General features: G+C 47.2%; 2 protein-coding genes and 2 long non-coding RNA genes across 5 annotated transcripts; all 4 read left to right on the plus strand.

Annotated features, from left to right (window-relative positions):
• The first annotated feature begins 6222 nt into the window (after positions 1-6222).
• Positions 6223-8958, plus strand: LOC149401569 (uncharacterized). 2 transcript variants are annotated; one of them, XR_016296714.1, is made up of 4 exons: positions 6223-6526; positions 7213-7317; positions 7709-7818; positions 8782-8958. It is a non-coding gene; the product is annotated as an uncharacterized LOC149401569 (long non-coding RNA). The 2 variants fall into 2 exon arrangements; XR_016296713.1 differs by lacking the exons at positions 7709-7818; positions 8782-8958 and having other exon boundaries at positions 7213-7531.
• A 697-nt stretch (positions 8959-9655) lies between these two features.
• On the plus strand, positions 9656-11326 carry LOC149401570 (uncharacterized). The gene has a single exon (XM_089610787.1). It carries the CDS (start codon positions 9656-9658, stop codon positions 11324-11326), a length of 1671 nt encoding a protein of 556 aa, XP_089466913.1.
• A 1726-nt stretch (positions 11327-13052) lies between these two features.
• On the plus strand, positions 13053-13671 carry LOC149401571 (uncharacterized). Its single transcript, XM_089610788.1, has 2 exons — positions 13053-13334; positions 13447-13671. The coding sequence occupies exons 1-2, from the start codon at positions 13053-13055 to the stop codon at positions 13669-13671; spliced, it is 507 nt and encodes a 168-aa protein (XP_089466914.1).
• A 596-nt stretch (positions 13672-14267) lies between these two features.
• On the plus strand, positions 14268-16031 carry LOC149401572 (uncharacterized). Its single transcript, XR_016296750.1, has 3 exons — positions 14268-14550; positions 15238-15342; positions 15734-16031. It is a non-coding gene; the product is annotated as an uncharacterized LOC149401572 (long non-coding RNA).
• The last annotated feature ends 411 nt before the right edge of the window (positions 16032-16442 follow it).

Consider the following 16442-nt stretch of genomic DNA (forward strand, 5'->3'; position numbering starts at 1 on the left):
GGGAGTGAGCTTTTTTCCCATGTTGATGATCCCAAGGTTGACTCTTCCTGACCTCCCCAAGATTTTGGGGGGGGCGGCCAACGGTCCCTTTAAGGAAGTTGACGGAAATCCCATTTTTGTCGAGGAAGACTCTTGCGCGGCCGACAAATGGCTCGCAGAGTTGGAGACTGACGCTGCGGCGGTTGCCGAGCTGGCGGGGCCCGAGAGCAGCCTACCTACCAGGTGCGGCCCCGAAGGGGAGGATGACGGGTGCAAAGACTCACGTTCGTCATGACTGGTGGTCAACTTGGTTTCCCGCGAGGCGTCCTTTGACGCCTCATTGCTTAAGCAGCGAGGTGAGGCGATGGTGAGCACATGGCTTCCCTGGGTGTCTAACTTAGACGCCTCGAGTGCCGAACTTACGATAATGCCGTCCGAATCTTTCTTGGATGACATTTACACCGACGACCCCCTAGGGTCGGGCTCAGAAGACCTTGGATAGGACTTGGAGGCTCCTCTCGCGAGGGGAAAGGAGAAGTGTAGCGGAAAGGTGTTGGAGACGGCCTGTACGGTCTTCGAATCCACGAAGTATTTGGGCTACACATATGCCAAGTCTCTAGAGAGGACTCGCTTGTACGGAGTGGACGACTCTGTTGCCCCCGTTGGCTTAGACTGCAAGGGGGTCGATGCTGCAAGCACGCTCACTACCCGAGTCTTTAGCACGCTTCGGGAGACATATGACATTCCTCCCTCGGTGGGGTTGCTCAGGCCTGCCCCCAAGGACAGGCCCTCTCGCCCGAGGGACGGGTTTGCGGCCGTGACGATCGGAAGCCTTATTTGTGGGCTGCATCTCCTGTTCCCGATGATCGCCCATCAGATTCTGACCTGACTAGGGGTCCATGCATTCCAGATGAGCCCGGCGTTCTATCGCCTATTGGCTAGATGCTTCATGGAGTGGCAGTGCCAGACGCAGCGTGCCATGACCGTGGATGACTTCCGCAATCTGGTTGCTGTCTTCCTAGCGCCAGGACAACCGGGCTTTCACATGGCTCGCGCTCAAGGCAACATGAGGTTGGTCGACGATAGCGACCCGCCTAGCCACCGGTCGTGGGTGTGGGTCTCAACGGACGCCTTTGGTGAGGCGCCCCTTCGCTTCGGTCGTCTGGCAGACTTCTCGGCGGATGAGGGGCGGCGGAGCTCCCTTTCGTGAGAGAGATAACGGGGATGTCGGAAGCCCGCAAGGCAGGCGAGCGGTTCCGTTCTCCCGAGTTGATGGCGCTTACTGGGTGGTTCCCGCCCTTTGCTCTGGGCACCGAGGAGGCGCGCCGGGCGAGCAGGCCCCCGAGTCCCGAGGCTCAGCCAGTCGTTCCTGCTTCTCGAGGTAATTTTACGGTTTTATAACTTCTTTGTTGACATAAACCTGACCTTTGCTGTTTTGTCTTGTGTAGCTGCAAAGAGACGAGCTCGGAGACTCGCTTCCGCTTCTCGGAACCCCGAGCGGATGGCGGAGATTCGCTCTAGGGTTGCTGACCGCAAGGCGAGGGAAGAGCGTGTTGAGACTGCCGGCCCAGTTGAACCAGAGACCCGCGCGTCTTTGAAGAGGGCTTCGACCTCGGCGCCTCCCGATGAGTGTTCCGAACCCAAGAGGGTGAACTCGGCGGTGGAGCTAGAGGCGATAGAGTCTCTAGGTGACTGCTTTCGACATCTCGAGGAGTCCCCACTGTCTTAGTGGAAGGGCGTGGTGTCGAAGAGCGACATTGCCTTCTTTCAGGCAGGGGTTACTGACGCTCAAGGGTCAGTATTTCTATTCATTCTGTTGTAAGCATATGTTTAGTTTTAACCCTTGCTTTTTGTCGTCGCAGGCGTACGTGAGGGCCATGCGGAGCGACAGGATTTTGCACGACTTCATCCGGCGCCTGGGGGCTGCCCAGAGGAGCTTGCTCGGACGAGGGCTAGGCTGGCTCAGGTCGAGCGAGGTTCGCACCCGGGGGCGGAAACCGAGACACTTCGAGACCAGGTTCGCGACGCAAAGATGGACCTCCAAATCGCCCGAGATCAGCGCGATGAAGCCTAAATGTCGGTGGCCAAGATGGCGGGGGAGCTGACCGAAGAACGGTGAGCTTGCGAGGTGGCGTCCCGATCGGCGGAGGTTTGGAGACATCGCACCGTCAACTCACTTCGAGCGAAGCGGCGTGTGTTCGGGCGGAGCGCAAGCGCGACTCTCTGGCGGAGGAGAATGCTCGTCTCTCTTCCTAGCTTGCTGAAGCGGAGCGAAGAGCATCCGACTTGCAAGATGACTACGACATAGGGACCGAGGAGGCCCGTCGTGCCAGAGCGGTGGAGTGTCGGGAGGCGACCACGACCGAGAACGAGGCCTGCGGGGTCACTTTTGACTTCTTCGACACCTTGTTTCCCCTACTAGATGATGGCTGCGTGAGCCATGTGGTTCTCTTTATAGCGCATATGTTTAGCGCTTTGTTTTTTTACCTTTTTCAGGATTTCATTTATTTTTCGCGCACTTCTTATTTAGCACGTGTTCATTGGATTCAGAGCAGTGGCTCGTCTTTATTTATGAGATATTTTGTTGCTTTCAAGTTGAATGCTTATCTCGTATTGAGCAGTTTCGCTCGCATATGCCTTCTTCGTGGGCTAACGTGGCCCGAAGGGCTTGTGTCCTTACCAATAGTTTTGGCAGGTTTTACGTCCCCAGTTGGGATTCGTCCTCCGCTCATTTAGTGTTACGACTTGTCGTCGTTTAACATTTGAGGCGAGGGGACGTTTGTGCCCAATTAGGTGATTGACCGACCCGTGTTTAATAGTGACATCAGCCTGTCGGGTTAGGCCGATGATTCAGTGTGCCTAATGTGGCTGTGGCCCAACGACTTAGCTTCGTGCCAATTGGCGATCGAAGAGGTCGCACCGGGTAGTTCCCGGAGGCTCTGCGTCCGTGCCATTGGCGACTGGACGTGCACGTTGCGCCGGGTTAGGCCGGCGTCTTTTGAGTTCGTGCCATGGAGCAAGCGAACGTAGGTTGCACCGGGTTAGGCCGGCGTCTTTTGAGTTTGTGCCCTGGAGCAAGCGAACGTAGGTCGCGCCGGGTTAGGCCGGCGTCTTTTGAGTTCGTGCCCTGGAGCAAGGGAACGTACGTTGCGCCGGGTTAGGCCGGCGTCTTCGGGTTCGTGCTATGGAGCGACCGAACATATATGTTGCGCCGGGTTAGGCCGGCGTCTTTTGCGATCGTGCTATGGAGCGACCGAAAGTATATGTCGTGCCAGGTTAGGCCGGCGTCTTTTGCGTTCGTGCTATGGAGCGACCGAACGTATATGTTGCGCCGGGTTAGGCCGGCGTCTTTTGCGTTCGTGCTATGGAGCGACCGAACATGTATGTTGCGCCGGGTTAGGCCGGCGTCTTTTGCGTTCGTGCTATGGAGCGACCGAACGTCTATGTTGCGCCGGGTTAGGCTGACGTCTTTTGTGTTCGTGCTATGGAGTGACCGAACGTATATATTGCGCCGGGTTAGGCCGGCGTCTTTGGCGTTCGTGCCCTGGAGCAAGCGAACGTAGGTTGCGCCGGGTTAGGCCGGCGTCTTTTGAGTTTGTGCCCTTGAGCAAGCGAACGTAGGTTGCGCCGGGTTAGGCCGGCGTCTTTTGAGTTCGTGCCCTGGAGCAATTGAACGTAGGTTGCGCCGGGTTAGGCCGGCGTCTTTACTCAAACCCCGTGTGGTGCGCCGGGTTAGGCCAGCGTCTTTGGTATTCGTGCTCTAGAGCTAGCGAACATATATATGGCTCAAATTTGGCCGTTTTTAGGGTTTGAGGCAGGGCCTTTACGCGACTTACATGCGTCCCGGGGGACGTCTTTCACATGCGCTTTTACGCGTCTTATAGCACGCCGGGAAGGCCGACGGTTTACCCGAATCCGTATGCACGAAGGGCCTTCGGGGTCCGAGCTTCTTAAGTCTGTATCCCCGTGGAGGACTTAAGCATGGATAAAAGTGCTCGTGCTGTTGAGCGACCGAACTTATGTGTTGCGCTGGGCTGAGCCTGCGTCTTTGTGCTTGTGTTGTTTAGCGACCGAGCATATGTGTTGCGCTAGGCTGAGCCGGCATCTTTGTGCTCGTGCTGTAGAGCGACCGAGCATATGTGTTGCGCCGGGTTAGGCCGATGTCTTTTCTCAAACCCGTATGCTTGATGGGCCGTGGGGGTTCGAGCTTCTTAAGCCTCTGTATCCCATGAGTGCGGGGCTTAAGGGTTTTTTTTTGTTGGGCCATGAACTCTTGAGTGTATGTCGCAGGACCCACCAGCCCCCTAAGTTTTTAGTTTACAGGTCGTGTCGTGATGACTAAAAACTTTAATCAAGTGTATAAAAAGATCGCAAACTTTATTTTTCTTTTCTAATAGAGAACATCTTGAAACAGTGGCACGTAGGCCTTATTGAATAAGGGAAATAAGAGCAATAAATGGGGGAACTTAGTCACTAGTGGTACTGCCTCAAGTGTTCGGCGTTCCACGGGTGCCGGATCGGAGTTCCGTCCGTGTGTTCGATGTAGTAGGTTTCGTCATGGATGACTTGTCGAACTCTATACGGTCCTTCCCAGTTCGGGCCCAGGACCCCGGCGCCTTGTACTTCGGTGTTCTGGAACACGCGCCTGAGTACGAGCCTGCCGACGGCGAAGATCCGCCTTTTGACTTTGGCGTTGTAGTATCTCTCAACTTTTCGCTTTTGTGCAGCAAGTCTGGTGAGGGCCTCGAATCTTTTCTCGTCGATTAGATCCAATTCGAGGCGTATGGCCTCGTCATTTTCTTTTTCGTCGAACGTGTCGACTCGGTAGGTGGGGACCTCTGTTTCCATGGGGACCACAGTCTCAATCCCAAAAGCTAGGGAAAAGGGGGTCTCCCGGTGGCATTTTGAACAGTCGTTCGGTAAGCCCACAAGATGAAAGGTAGCTCCTCAGCCCAGGTGCCTTTTTTGGCTTCGAGCTTTTTCTTGAGGTTGCTTTTAATCGTCTTGTTGACGGCTTCCACTTGGCCATTACCCTGTGGGTGTCGCGGGGCTGAGAATGTCTTGCTTATCCCTAGTTGGGCGCAGATTTCTCTAACCCTGGCATTGTCGAATTGCGCGCCATTGTCGGTCGCAATTGACGCGGGGATTCCGTGGCGGCATATTATGGACTTCCAGATGAAGTTTGTAGTGTTGGCCTCGGTGATTCTGGCCAGAGGCTCTGCTTCGACCCACTTAGTGAAGTAGTCGATAGCGACGATGGCATATTCGTATTGTCTCGGAGATTTGGGAAGCTTGCCGATGATGTCTACGCCCCATTTCACAAAGGGACGTGGAACGACGACGCTACCCAGGGGAGATGGCGGCTGCCGTGGAACGTTAGAGAAACGTTGACACTTGTCGCACTTTCTCGTCCAGTCGTAGGTGTCTTTTTTCATCGTCGGCAGAAATAGCCTTCGTCGGAGCGCTTTGAGCGCAAGGGACCTCCCAACGGAGTGGTTCCTGTAGATGCCTTCGTGAATTTCGCGGAGGACCTTGGTCGACTCGACGCTATTGAGGCATCGGAGCAGCGGGGTTGAGTACTCGCGCTTGTATAAGGCTTCGCCACTCAACACATATTTAGATGCGAGGGCTTTCAGCCTTTCGGCTTCTTTGCGGTCTACAGGAAGTGCCCCTCTTCGCAAGAAGTCCGTAAACGGAGTTGTAAAGGATAAACTTTTGAATCTCGCCGTTTGTAATTTACGGTTAATAAATGAGCTTTCGTGTGTTACAAGTAAGTTCTTGAATGAATTATGGACGTTGAAATTTATCGAGTTAATTTAAATTATCTTAAGGTGATGGAAAATCTCGGAATAAATAAAGGATTTATCGAGTTCGTCTCGAATAATAAATTATTTTCCGAGGAAATATGCCGGAATTTAATTTAAGAAATAAATTCTCAAGGACGAGAATTATTTCCGAGAAACCTTAAATATATTTAAATTAATCAAGAACGAACGAGGAAAGTCTCGGTTTGAATAACTTAATTAAAAGTTCGAGCGAGTACGGGTTTTAGTCACAAAATTTTGTGACAATGACGTGATTGTAACATTTTTGGAGCTATTTGAAAATAAAAATGTGAGTTTGGGGGTTGATTTAAGAAGATGCAGGAAAAAATGGGTTTGATGAATAAATTCATTTTCTTTCTTCTTATCCCCTCTTTCTCTTATCTTCTTCTCCTTCTACTATGTTCTTCACGTCGCTTCTTTTTTCTTCTTCCCCTCTACTCGCGCACGATTCTGCAGAAAACAAGAAAGGAAAAAAAAAAAAATTCAATCGCCGCCGCTCACCACCAGCCGCGCCACTTAGCCACCACCACCTCGTCCTTCCTTCTTTCTTCCTCGTCTTCCTCTCCTTCGTCGCTCTGCCTCTCGCGCAACTCACAGCCACCGCGCGCGCGTCCGCCGAGGAGAAGAGTCGCCGCCGCCGAGTCGCCGTGGCCGCTGACCGAGGAAGGACACCGGAAATCAAGTGAGAACGTGCCGAGGAGATCGATTTCATAGCAAGCAAGGTGAGGAAATTTCTTCTCCGAAATCAATTTTGAAGTTTAGGGATTTGGAATTTGATTTGGGGATTTCGAGTGCTAAGGGGATTCTTGAGGAATTTTATGTGATTTATGGATGTTTGAGCTTGATTGGTGATGTTGATAATTTGAATTGGAGTATTGAACTCGAATATCTTGGATTTAGTTTGAATTTTTGGCCGAATTTCATGGATTGGTTTGGAGATTTGAATTGTTGGGGCTCTTGAATTTCTGGAGTTGTTTGATGATTATAAGACATTTCTGTGATTGTTAAATGTTTGGGTAAGGAGTTAAAGTCATGTATTGATGTGGTTTGATTTGGAATTTGATGATGGCCGTGTGGTTCTTTGTTGTGGCCGTGAGTTTACTTGGCCGTGAGACTTGTTTTGGGTATGTGATTCATTTTGATTATCGTGATTTGATTTGGAATTGATGAAAGGGATTTGAGATGTGATATATGTAGGCTCGGTTTTTATGAGTGGTTTTTGATATAGAAATGTGAAGTTTATGTCAACTAAAGTGTTTTGTTGACAAGTTATATGGTTTATTGACATGTTTGAGAATTTATGACAAGTTGGAAATGTTGTGACGTTGAGGTTTGAGTTAGATGTTCGTTTCGAGTCGGAACTTGATTTTGGGAATTGATCGCGATGTTTGTTTTCTGAATTTCACAGCTCAGTCACAGATCGGATAGAATCGAGCGAGAGCCGGCAGAACTGAACGCGTCGAAGCCGAAGTATAGTGAATTCAGAAAAAGTTTTTAAAGCTCGATCTCACTCGTGAGTCGTTTATCGCTTTATAGCGTTAGACTCGAGTCTTAATTTTGGATTTGAGATTTGTACTCTAGGATTATTAATTATTTATTAAGAGATGTTTGAGAATTTAATTTTTGGTTAATTCATTTAGAATTCTCGATTCGTACTATTTTCGGATTATTTCTTTAATTTATTTAAGACTCGTTAAAATAAGGATTTTGATTTTATTTCGTACTCATTCTCTGGTACGAATTCGTATGAGTCTTGAATAAGTTTAGATTCCAAAAAGCCGAGAAATAAGTGAATTAAATTCTCGAACCCCTGAACCGACTCGCAGTGAATCCCGATAACGAACCTTAAGCTTGTCATCACCTTTCGGATCATTGACTGATGAGATTTCAACTTTGGGTTTTAGTTTCTCGACGCTTCAGAACGTGTTAACGCTCCAGGACGTGTAGAGTCTCGGGAAGCGTGAAAAGCAAGGAAACTCCGGAAGTCAACCAATTTTCAGACGATCTTTTCCGGGTAAGTGTGGAGACTTAAGTCAACTACATACCAAGGGAATAACCCTGTTTACGTGCATTATTGCTTGTTAGTAAACAAGAATAGGAAAAGCTTTAAAATCGAATAATCTCAAAGATTAAGGCTTCGGCCGCTTTTCCTGAAAACTTAGCGTGAGTTCGCTCAATAAGTTCAAACGTAAGATTTGTGAAACCCAGCCTTTGATATGTGATATAATCTTTCTTTAGGATTTGTGATTGACCCGTTAGAACGGGGGAGACATGAGAGCCATGTTTAACTCTCGAATTCAAATCGAGGGTAGAAGTACCGGGAGTCACATCCCGAGTCTTCAACCTAAAACACTAACGAGCATAAAAGGGAAATGAAATATCTTTCAGGATTTATCCCGAGTCGCTCTCCTGTAAGTAGCATAGGTGTGTACTCTGAGTGCAGCAGAGTACCCGAACCTTAAAGAATTGTTGTGTCGATGGTACCAAAATGAAATGGACCCTGACGGGCTATGAGGGCCTGGGGGATGGCGCTGAGTACTCATTTATCGGGAAGTCGACCAAGAGTCGCACCCGATCTTGTTACCAGGTTATGAAGACCTGAAGAATGCAACTTGACGGGCTATGAGGGCCTGGGGGTTGCGCCGACATCGAATGAAGTGGTACCATTAGTGGATCCCAGACTAACATTAAAACTCTTAGGCCGCCGGACGACTGCTGCTCGAAGTCTAAGGCTGGTCTCTTGTCGTTCTAGAGGTTATAGCGGGGGATGTGTGCAACCTTAAAGACGACAAGTACTAGTTAGAGTGTGCACACATTAGTCATGCTCTAGAACTTGTTAGATTTGCATCCATGCATTCTTATGTGCTTGTTTGCACGTCACATGATATCACATGGCATTAGTCGCTTTATTTTTCTAAGTTAGACTCCCACTTGCTGAGTCAATCGACTCATAGTTTTATGACCCTTGGTAATGTAGAGAAGGGCAAGACGGCGATGTGAGCAAGGAAATGAAGACGAAGATCGGACGTGTATCTCTTGACCTTTGGGCTAGTGGAGACTCACCTGGGATCAACCTCTTCTATAGTTATAACTATATTCTGTTGAACCCCTTCCGTAAACTAAGCTCCTAAAACTATCTCTTGTAATTATTACGTAAACCCAGGAGCGATTATGTAAATATTTAGAGTCGTAGTGAGACTCAAAGTTTGAATTGAGAAAAACGAAAAATTTACCCAGGTTTTTATATAACGACTTATAATACTTATATGATATCGTATTACGTTTAAGATAAGTATTATGATTATTATGTTGATTTGATTCTGTTTTTGTTGATATGAGATATAGTATTATATTGATGCTGTGACTTGTGACGTAACCCACCGTCGCGGCTCGTGAACCGGCGACGAGAGGTCGCCGGTCGTGACAGGTTTTGTGGTATCAGAGCCCAGGTTTAACCTTTCCTGTAGACTTGAGATACACGTTTCCGGTACGGATTGCGGGATCATGCTGAGCTTACTGTTGCCTTCTTTGTTGATAGGACGCGGATAGTTAGTAAGTAGCGACATGATTACCCGTTTTGGAACCCGTCTGACTAAGCCTCGGGAAATGCTAGTCTCTTTCTGGGAGTCTATAGATTTGTGTAGATAGCGATAGTTGCCATGTGACGTGTAAATAGTAAAGGCATGAATGCAGGTTGTATATATCTTTTTGACTTGATGTAGTATGAGAAATGTTTATGAGATCTCGTTTTGAGTTAGGATCGTGTGTTGATATGTTTTCTTTTCTCGCATTCTCGATGTTGTGACTTGGATTTTAGCCATGCCCTCTTCCATGTGTAGAATTGAGCAGGCATGGGGCCTAGACGAGAGCCGTCTAATGCCGAGAATGTTACAGCGGCGGATCTCACAGAGATGAGACGCGCGCTGGAGAGACAAGCTGCTGACGCGACCCATAGACATGAGATGAATCGGAGGTTCGCGCATCACCTAGATGAGCAGAACCGCACGATCGCAGAACTCTTAACGAGGTTGGACGCGCCGCCTCAACAGCACCCAGCGCCTCCAGTTCCAGGAGTACGACTAGAGAATCCACCGCCAGTGCTTGTGGATCCTCCTGAGGAGCTAAACTTCCAGATTGCTGACGTCGTTCCTCCTGTGAGCAAGCCGGTATATGAGAGGTTTCGAAAGCAGAAGCCTCCGATGTTTGACGGTCATGGGGATCCAGCTGCAGTGGAGAATTGGGTGAAGAAAATGCAGCAGATCCTCAACTACATGCAGCTGTCCGATACCGAGAGAGTGGCTTGCGCTGTGAATCAACTGGAGGATGAGGCTAGGGGCTGGTGGGAGGTGATGGCGTCGAGTGAGGATGTTCACTCAATGACGTGGGTTCATTTTCTCAATCTCTTTCACGGGAAGTACCTGAGTGAAGCTAACCTGTCGAACAAGGTACGCGAATTCATGAGCCTACGACAAGGTTCAATGTCGGTATCAGGATATACGACAAAGTTCGACACGTTAGCCAGGTTCGCTCCTTCCCTAGTCCCTACTGATCAGGCTAGAAAGATGAAATACATGCACGGGCTCAATGTGGATATCGTGAGCCAAGTGGATAGCGGCGATGATGGACCTCGCTCTTACGCTAACGCTGTGCAGAGAGCTTTGCGGATTTTCGGTTGGAGCGAGAGTGATCGGAGTCCTGCACCGAAACCAATTGCTGCGACACCTTCTGAAGCTGCGGGCCTAAAGCAGAGCGAATCGAGAAAAAGATTCAGATCCCCATCAAGATGGGAGAGTCGGCCACAGCGAGGAGACGGAATGAGGTCCCAGCAAGGCTTGAGTTATCGACCTCAGGGAAGTTCTGGAAACCGATCACAGTCGCTAAACCAGAGCAGAGGACGTGAAGATAGCGGACGTTCAGGGCCGCCTAGTAAAAAGCCTAGGACCTCTGGAAGCAATCAGTCACTGGTGTGCCGAAGGTGTGGCAGATCGCACGAGGGAGAGTGTTATGCTCGTGCGCTGGTGTGTTTCGGATGCGGGAAAGAGGGTCATCTGTCTCGGGTATGTGAGAATCCAGAAGTAAAGACCCCTGCACCCAAAGAGCAGCCGAAAGCCAATGCCAGAGTCTTCTCCATCCGTGAAGAAGAAGTACGAGCAGGGTCGCCCACCGCTGTCACAGGTCAGATTTTTGTGGATTCCTTCTCTGCATATGCATTGATAGATTCAGGAGCCACACATTCATTCATCGCATCTAGGAAGTCTGATCAGTTAGGTGAGCATCAGAAGGAATTCTCGTACCAGTTCGTTACGGCTACGCCTTCTAGAGAAAAGTACCAGTCGTTATGCTGGTATAGAGATGTGCCTATCCGAGTTCATGATCGGATAATGAAAGCAGACTTGATAGAATTGGAAATGGTAGAATATGACGTAATCCTTGGAATGGATTGGTTAAGTACCCACCATGCAATCATAGATTGCCGAAAGAAGTCGGTTCTATTCCAGAACCCAGGACTTGGACCGCTGTAGTTCCAAGGTTCCTCTCGGAAATCGAGTTTTCCGATCGTATCGGCGCTAAAGGCTGTGAAGATGATGCATCAGGGATACGCTAGTTACCTTGCAAGCGTGGTAGACGTCACGAAGACAGTCAAGCCACAGCCGCATAAGACTCCAGTTGCTAGAGATTTCCTTGATATTTTTTTTCCCTGAAGATCTTCCAAGTCTACCTCCTGATCGAGAAGTTGAGTTCAACATAGAGCTCATTCCAAGAATAGCTCCGATATCGAAAGCTCCATATCGTATGGCTCCAGCGAAATTGAAAGAACTCAAAACGCAGCTACAAGAGTTGCTTGACGAAGGGTTCATACGACCAAGCCATTCGCCTTGGGGAGTGCCAGTCTTGTTCGTTAAGAAGGCAGATGGTTCCCTATGGCTCTGTATTGATTACCGTGGGTTGAACCAGGTGACGATCAAGAATAACTATCTGTTGCCACAGATTGACGATCTTTTTGATCAACTGTCAGGAGCGACGGTGCTCTCAAAGATTAACTTGCGTTGTGGATACCAACAGCTGAAGGATTACGAGACCTGGTATACTACCCATGATCTAGAGCTTGCTGCAATAGTGTTTGCGCTCGAGATATGGCGACATTACCTGTATGGAGTCCATTGCGACATCTATACAGACCATAAGACGTTGAAGTATCTTTTCACTCAAAAGGAGTTGAACATGCGCCAAGGACGTTGGATGGAACTCCTGAACGACTACGACTTCGATCTGCACTATCACCCTGGTAAGGCCAGTAAAGTAGCAGATGTTCTTAGTCGTAAGTCTGTAGCGTCCTTAGCAAGTCTTGTAGAAACGTCTCTCCATCTGAAGGATGAGGTGCAGCAGCTTGAGCTTCAGCTAATCACAAGCAGGTTAGCCGCTCTTAGCTTACGTCCACTACTGCTTGAGCAGATCAAGGATGGTCAATACACAGAAGAATATCTTCTTGGGAAGATGTTTGAGGCTCAAAACGGTAAAGAGGGTGGACTTTAAGTTGGACGAGAACGAGGTTCTAAGGTGCAACGGATGAGTTTGTGTGTTGTCCAACGAAGAAATCAAGAAGCAGTCGATGAAAGAAGCTCACGGGACACCGTATTCGGTACATCCAGATGTGACAAAGATGTATCAAGACTTAAAAAAGGTATATTGGTGGCCAGGAATGAAGAGAGATGTAGCTGAGTTTGTTCAAAAGTGCCTAACTTGTCAACAAGTTAAGGCAGAGCATCAAAAACCAGCTGGACTACTGCAACCACTTGAGATTCCACAGTGGAAGTGGGAGCAGATAACGATGGATATTGTGTCAGGATTGCCAAAAACCACAGCTGGACACGACTCAGTTTGGGTTATTGTTGACAGATTGACCAAGTCAGCTCATTTCCTGCCCATCAAAACCACTCACACCGTGGATAGGCTCGCTGAACTCTACATAAAGGAGAATGTACGTCTCCATGGGGTTCCTAGCTCGATTGTTTCTGACCGTGATGCTCGCTTCACATCCAGGTTCTGGAAGAGATTGCAAGAGAACCTGGGAACTCACTTGAAGTTTAGTACTGCTTTTCACCACCAAACCGATGGTCAAAGCGAACAAACGATCCAAGTATTGGAGAACATGCTTCGAGCTTGTGTTTAGAATTCCAAGGCTCGTGGAGTCGTTACCTTCCGCTAGTTGAGTTCTCGTACAACAATAGTTATCAGGCAACAATTGATATGGCGTCGTATGAAGCTTTGTATGGGCGGAAGTGTCGCTTTCCAGTTCATTGGGATGAAGCTGGTGAGAACAAATTTGTCGGACCTGAGATGCTAGAGCAGACCACGAAAGCGGTTAAGAAGATCCAAGCTCGAATGAAGACGTCACAAAGTCGTCAGAAAAACTACGCTGACAGGCGTAGAAGGCCTCTTGAGTTTAGAAGCAGGAGAGAATGTTTTTCTGAAGATCTCACCCTTGCGAGGAGTTATGAGGTTTGGAAAGAAAGGAAAGCTCAGTCCAAGGTATGTTGGACCTTTTGAGATCATTGAGCGTGTAGGCAAGACAGCTTATCGCTTGGCGTTGCCGCCGTCTATGTCCAACCTTTATAATGTATTCCACGTGTCCATGTTACAGAAGTATGTGTTTGACCCTTCGCATGTTCTACAAGAGCAAGAGGTTGAGATCTCTCCTGAAGTCAGATATGAAGAGCCATCTGTAGCGATTCTTGATCGCAAGGATAAAGTTTTAAGGAATAAGACCATTCCTTTGGTCAAGGTTTTGTGGAAGAGGCATGCTGTGGAAGAAGCTACACGGGAGCTCGAGAGTGAGATGCAAAAGAAGTACCCTACTCTATTTTAAGTTTCGAGGACGAAACTCTTTAAAGGGGGTAGGGATTGTAAAGGATAAACTTTTGAATCTCGCCGTTTGTAATTTACGGTTAATAAATGAGCTTTCGTGTGTTACAAGTAAGTTCTTGAATGAATTATGGACGTTGAAGTTTATCGAGTTAATTTAAATTATCTTAAGGTGATGGAAAATCTCGGAATAAATAAAGGATTTATCGAGTTCGTCTCGAATAATAAATTATTTTCCGAGGAAATATGCCGGAATTTAATTTAAGAAATAAATTCTCAAGGACGAGAATTATTTCCGAGAAACCTTAAATATATTTAAATTAATCAAGAACGAACGAGGAAAGTCTCGGTTTGAATAACTTAATTAAAAGTTCGAGCGAGTACGGGTTTTAGTCACAAAATTTTGTGACAAGGAAGTGATTGTAACATTTTTGGAGCTATTTGAAAATAAAAATGTGAGTTTGGGGGTTGATTTAAGAAGATGCAGGAAAAAATGGGTTTGATGAATAAATTCATTTTCTTTCTTCTTATCCCCTCTTTCTCTTATCTTCTTCTCCTTCTACTATGTTCTTCACGTCGCTTCTTTTTTCTTCTTCCCCTCTACTCGCGCGCGATTCTGCAGAAAACAAGAAAGGAAAAAAAAATTCAATCGCCGCCGCTCACCACCAGCCGCGCCACTCAGCCACCACCACCTCGTCCTTCCTTCTTTCTTCCTCGTCTTCTTCTCCTTCGTCGCTCTGCCTCTCGCGCAACTCACAGCCACCGCGCGCGCCTCGCCGAGGAGAAGAGTCGCCGCCGCCGAGTCGCCGTGGCCGCTGACCGAGGAAGGACACCGAAAATCAAGTGAGAACGTGCCGAGGAGATCGATTTCATAGCAAGCAAGGTGAGGAAATTTCTTCTCCGAAATCAATTTTGAAGTTTAGGGATTTGGAATTTGATTTGGGGATTTCGAGTGCTAAGGGGATTCTTGAGGAATTTTATGTGATTTATGGATGTTTGAGCTTGATTGGTGATGTTGATAATTTGAATTGGAGTATTGAACTCGAATATCTTGGATTTAGTTTGAATTTTTGGCCGAATTTCATGGATTGGTTTGGAGATTTGAATTGTTGGGGCTCTTGAATTTCTGGAGTTGTTTGATGATTATAAGACATTTCTGTGATTGTTAAATGTTTGGGTAAGGAGTTAAAGTCATGTATTGATGTGGTTTGATTTGGAATTTGATGATGGCCGTGTGGTTCTTTGTTGTGGCCGTGAGTTTACTTGGCCGTGAGACTTGTTTTGGGTATGTGATTCATTTTGATTATCGTGATTTGATTTGGAATTGATGAAAGGGATTTGAGATGAGATATATGTAGGCTCGGTTTTTATGAGTGGTTTTTGATATAGAAATGTGAAGTTTATGTCAACTAAAGTGTTTTGTTGACAAGTTATATGGTTTATTGACATGTTTGAGAATTTATGACAAGTTGGAAATGTTGTGACGTTGAGGTTTGAGTTAGATGTTCGTTTCGAGTCGGGAACTTGATTTTGGGAATTGATCGCGATGTTTGTTTTCTGAATTTCACAGCTCAGTCACAGATCGGATAGAATCGAGCGAGAGCCGGCAGAACTGAACGCGTCGAAGCCGAAGTATAGTGAATTCAGAAAAAGTTTTTAAAGCTCGATCTCACTCGTGAGTCGTTTATCGCTTTATAGCGTTAGACTTGAGTCTTAATTTTGGATTTGAGATTTGTACTCTAGGATTATTAATTATTTATTAAGAGATGTTTGAGAATTTAATTTTTGGTTAATTCATTTAGAATTCTCGATTCGTACTATTTTCGGATTATTTCTTTAATTTATTTAAGACTCGTTAAAATAAGGATTTTGATTTTATTTCGTACTCATTCTCTGGTACGAATTCGTATGAGTCTTGAATAAGTTTAGATTCCGAAAAGCCGAGGAATAAGTGAATTAAATTCTCGAACCCCTGAACCGACTCGCAGTGAATCCCGATAACGAACCTTAAGCTTGTCATCACCTTTCGGATCATTGACTGATGAGATTTCAACTTTGGGTTTTAGTTTCTCGACGCTTCAGAACGTGTTAACGCTCCAGGACGTGTAGAGTCTCGGGAAGCGTGAAAAGCAAGGAAACTCCGGAAGTCAACCAATTTTCAGACGATCTTTTCCGGGTAAGTGTGGAGACTTAAGTCAACTACATACCAAGGGAATAACCCTGTTTACGTGCATTATTGCTTGTTAGTAAACAAGAATAGGAAAAGCTTTAAAATCGAATAATCTCAAAGATTAAGGCTTCGGCCGCTTTTCCTGAAAACTTAGCGTGAGTTCGCTCAATAAGTTCAAACGTAAGATTTGTGAAACCCAGCCTTTGATATGTGATATAATCTTTCTTTAGGATTTGTGATTGACCCATTAGAACGGGGGAGACAGGAGAGCCATGTTTAACTCTCGAATTCAAATCGAGGGTAGAAGTACCGGGAGTCACATCCCGAGTCTTCAACCTAAAACACTAACAAGCATAAAAGGGAAATGAAATATCTTTCAGGATTTATCCCGAGTCGCTCTCCTGTAAGTAGCATAGGTGTGTACTCTGAGTGCAGCAGAGTACCCGAACCTTAAAGAATTGTTGTGTCAATGGTACCAAAATGAAATGGACCCTGACGGGCTATGAGGGCCTGGGGGATGGCGCTGAGTACTCATTTATCGGGAAGTCGACCAAGAGTCGCACCCGATCTTGTTACCAGGTTATGAAGACCTGAAGAATGCACCT

This window comes from Urtica dioica, chromosome 4, assembly GCF_054948205.1.
Source record: "Urtica dioica subsp. dioica isolate 48M chromosome 4, U.dioica_male_clone48M_v1_H2, whole genome shotgun sequence".
Taxonomy (NCBI): Eukaryota; Viridiplantae; Streptophyta; class Magnoliopsida; order Rosales; family Urticaceae; genus Urtica; species Urtica dioica.

Bases quoted from the DNA above. Each gene is read 5' to 3' on its own strand.
- LOC149401570 (XM_089610787.1), top strand. From the start codon at position 9,656: ATGGGGCCTAGACGAGAGCCGTCTAATGCCGAGAATGTTACAGCGGCG.
- LOC149401571 (XM_089610788.1), top strand. From the start codon at position 13,053: ATGGCGTCGTATGAAGCTTTGTATGGGCGGAAGTGTCGCTTTCCAGTT. The intron at 13,335-13,446 runs GTATGTTGGACC...TCCATGTTACAG, and splicing joins AAAGGAAAGCTCAGTCCAAG to AAGTATGTGTTTGACCCTTC.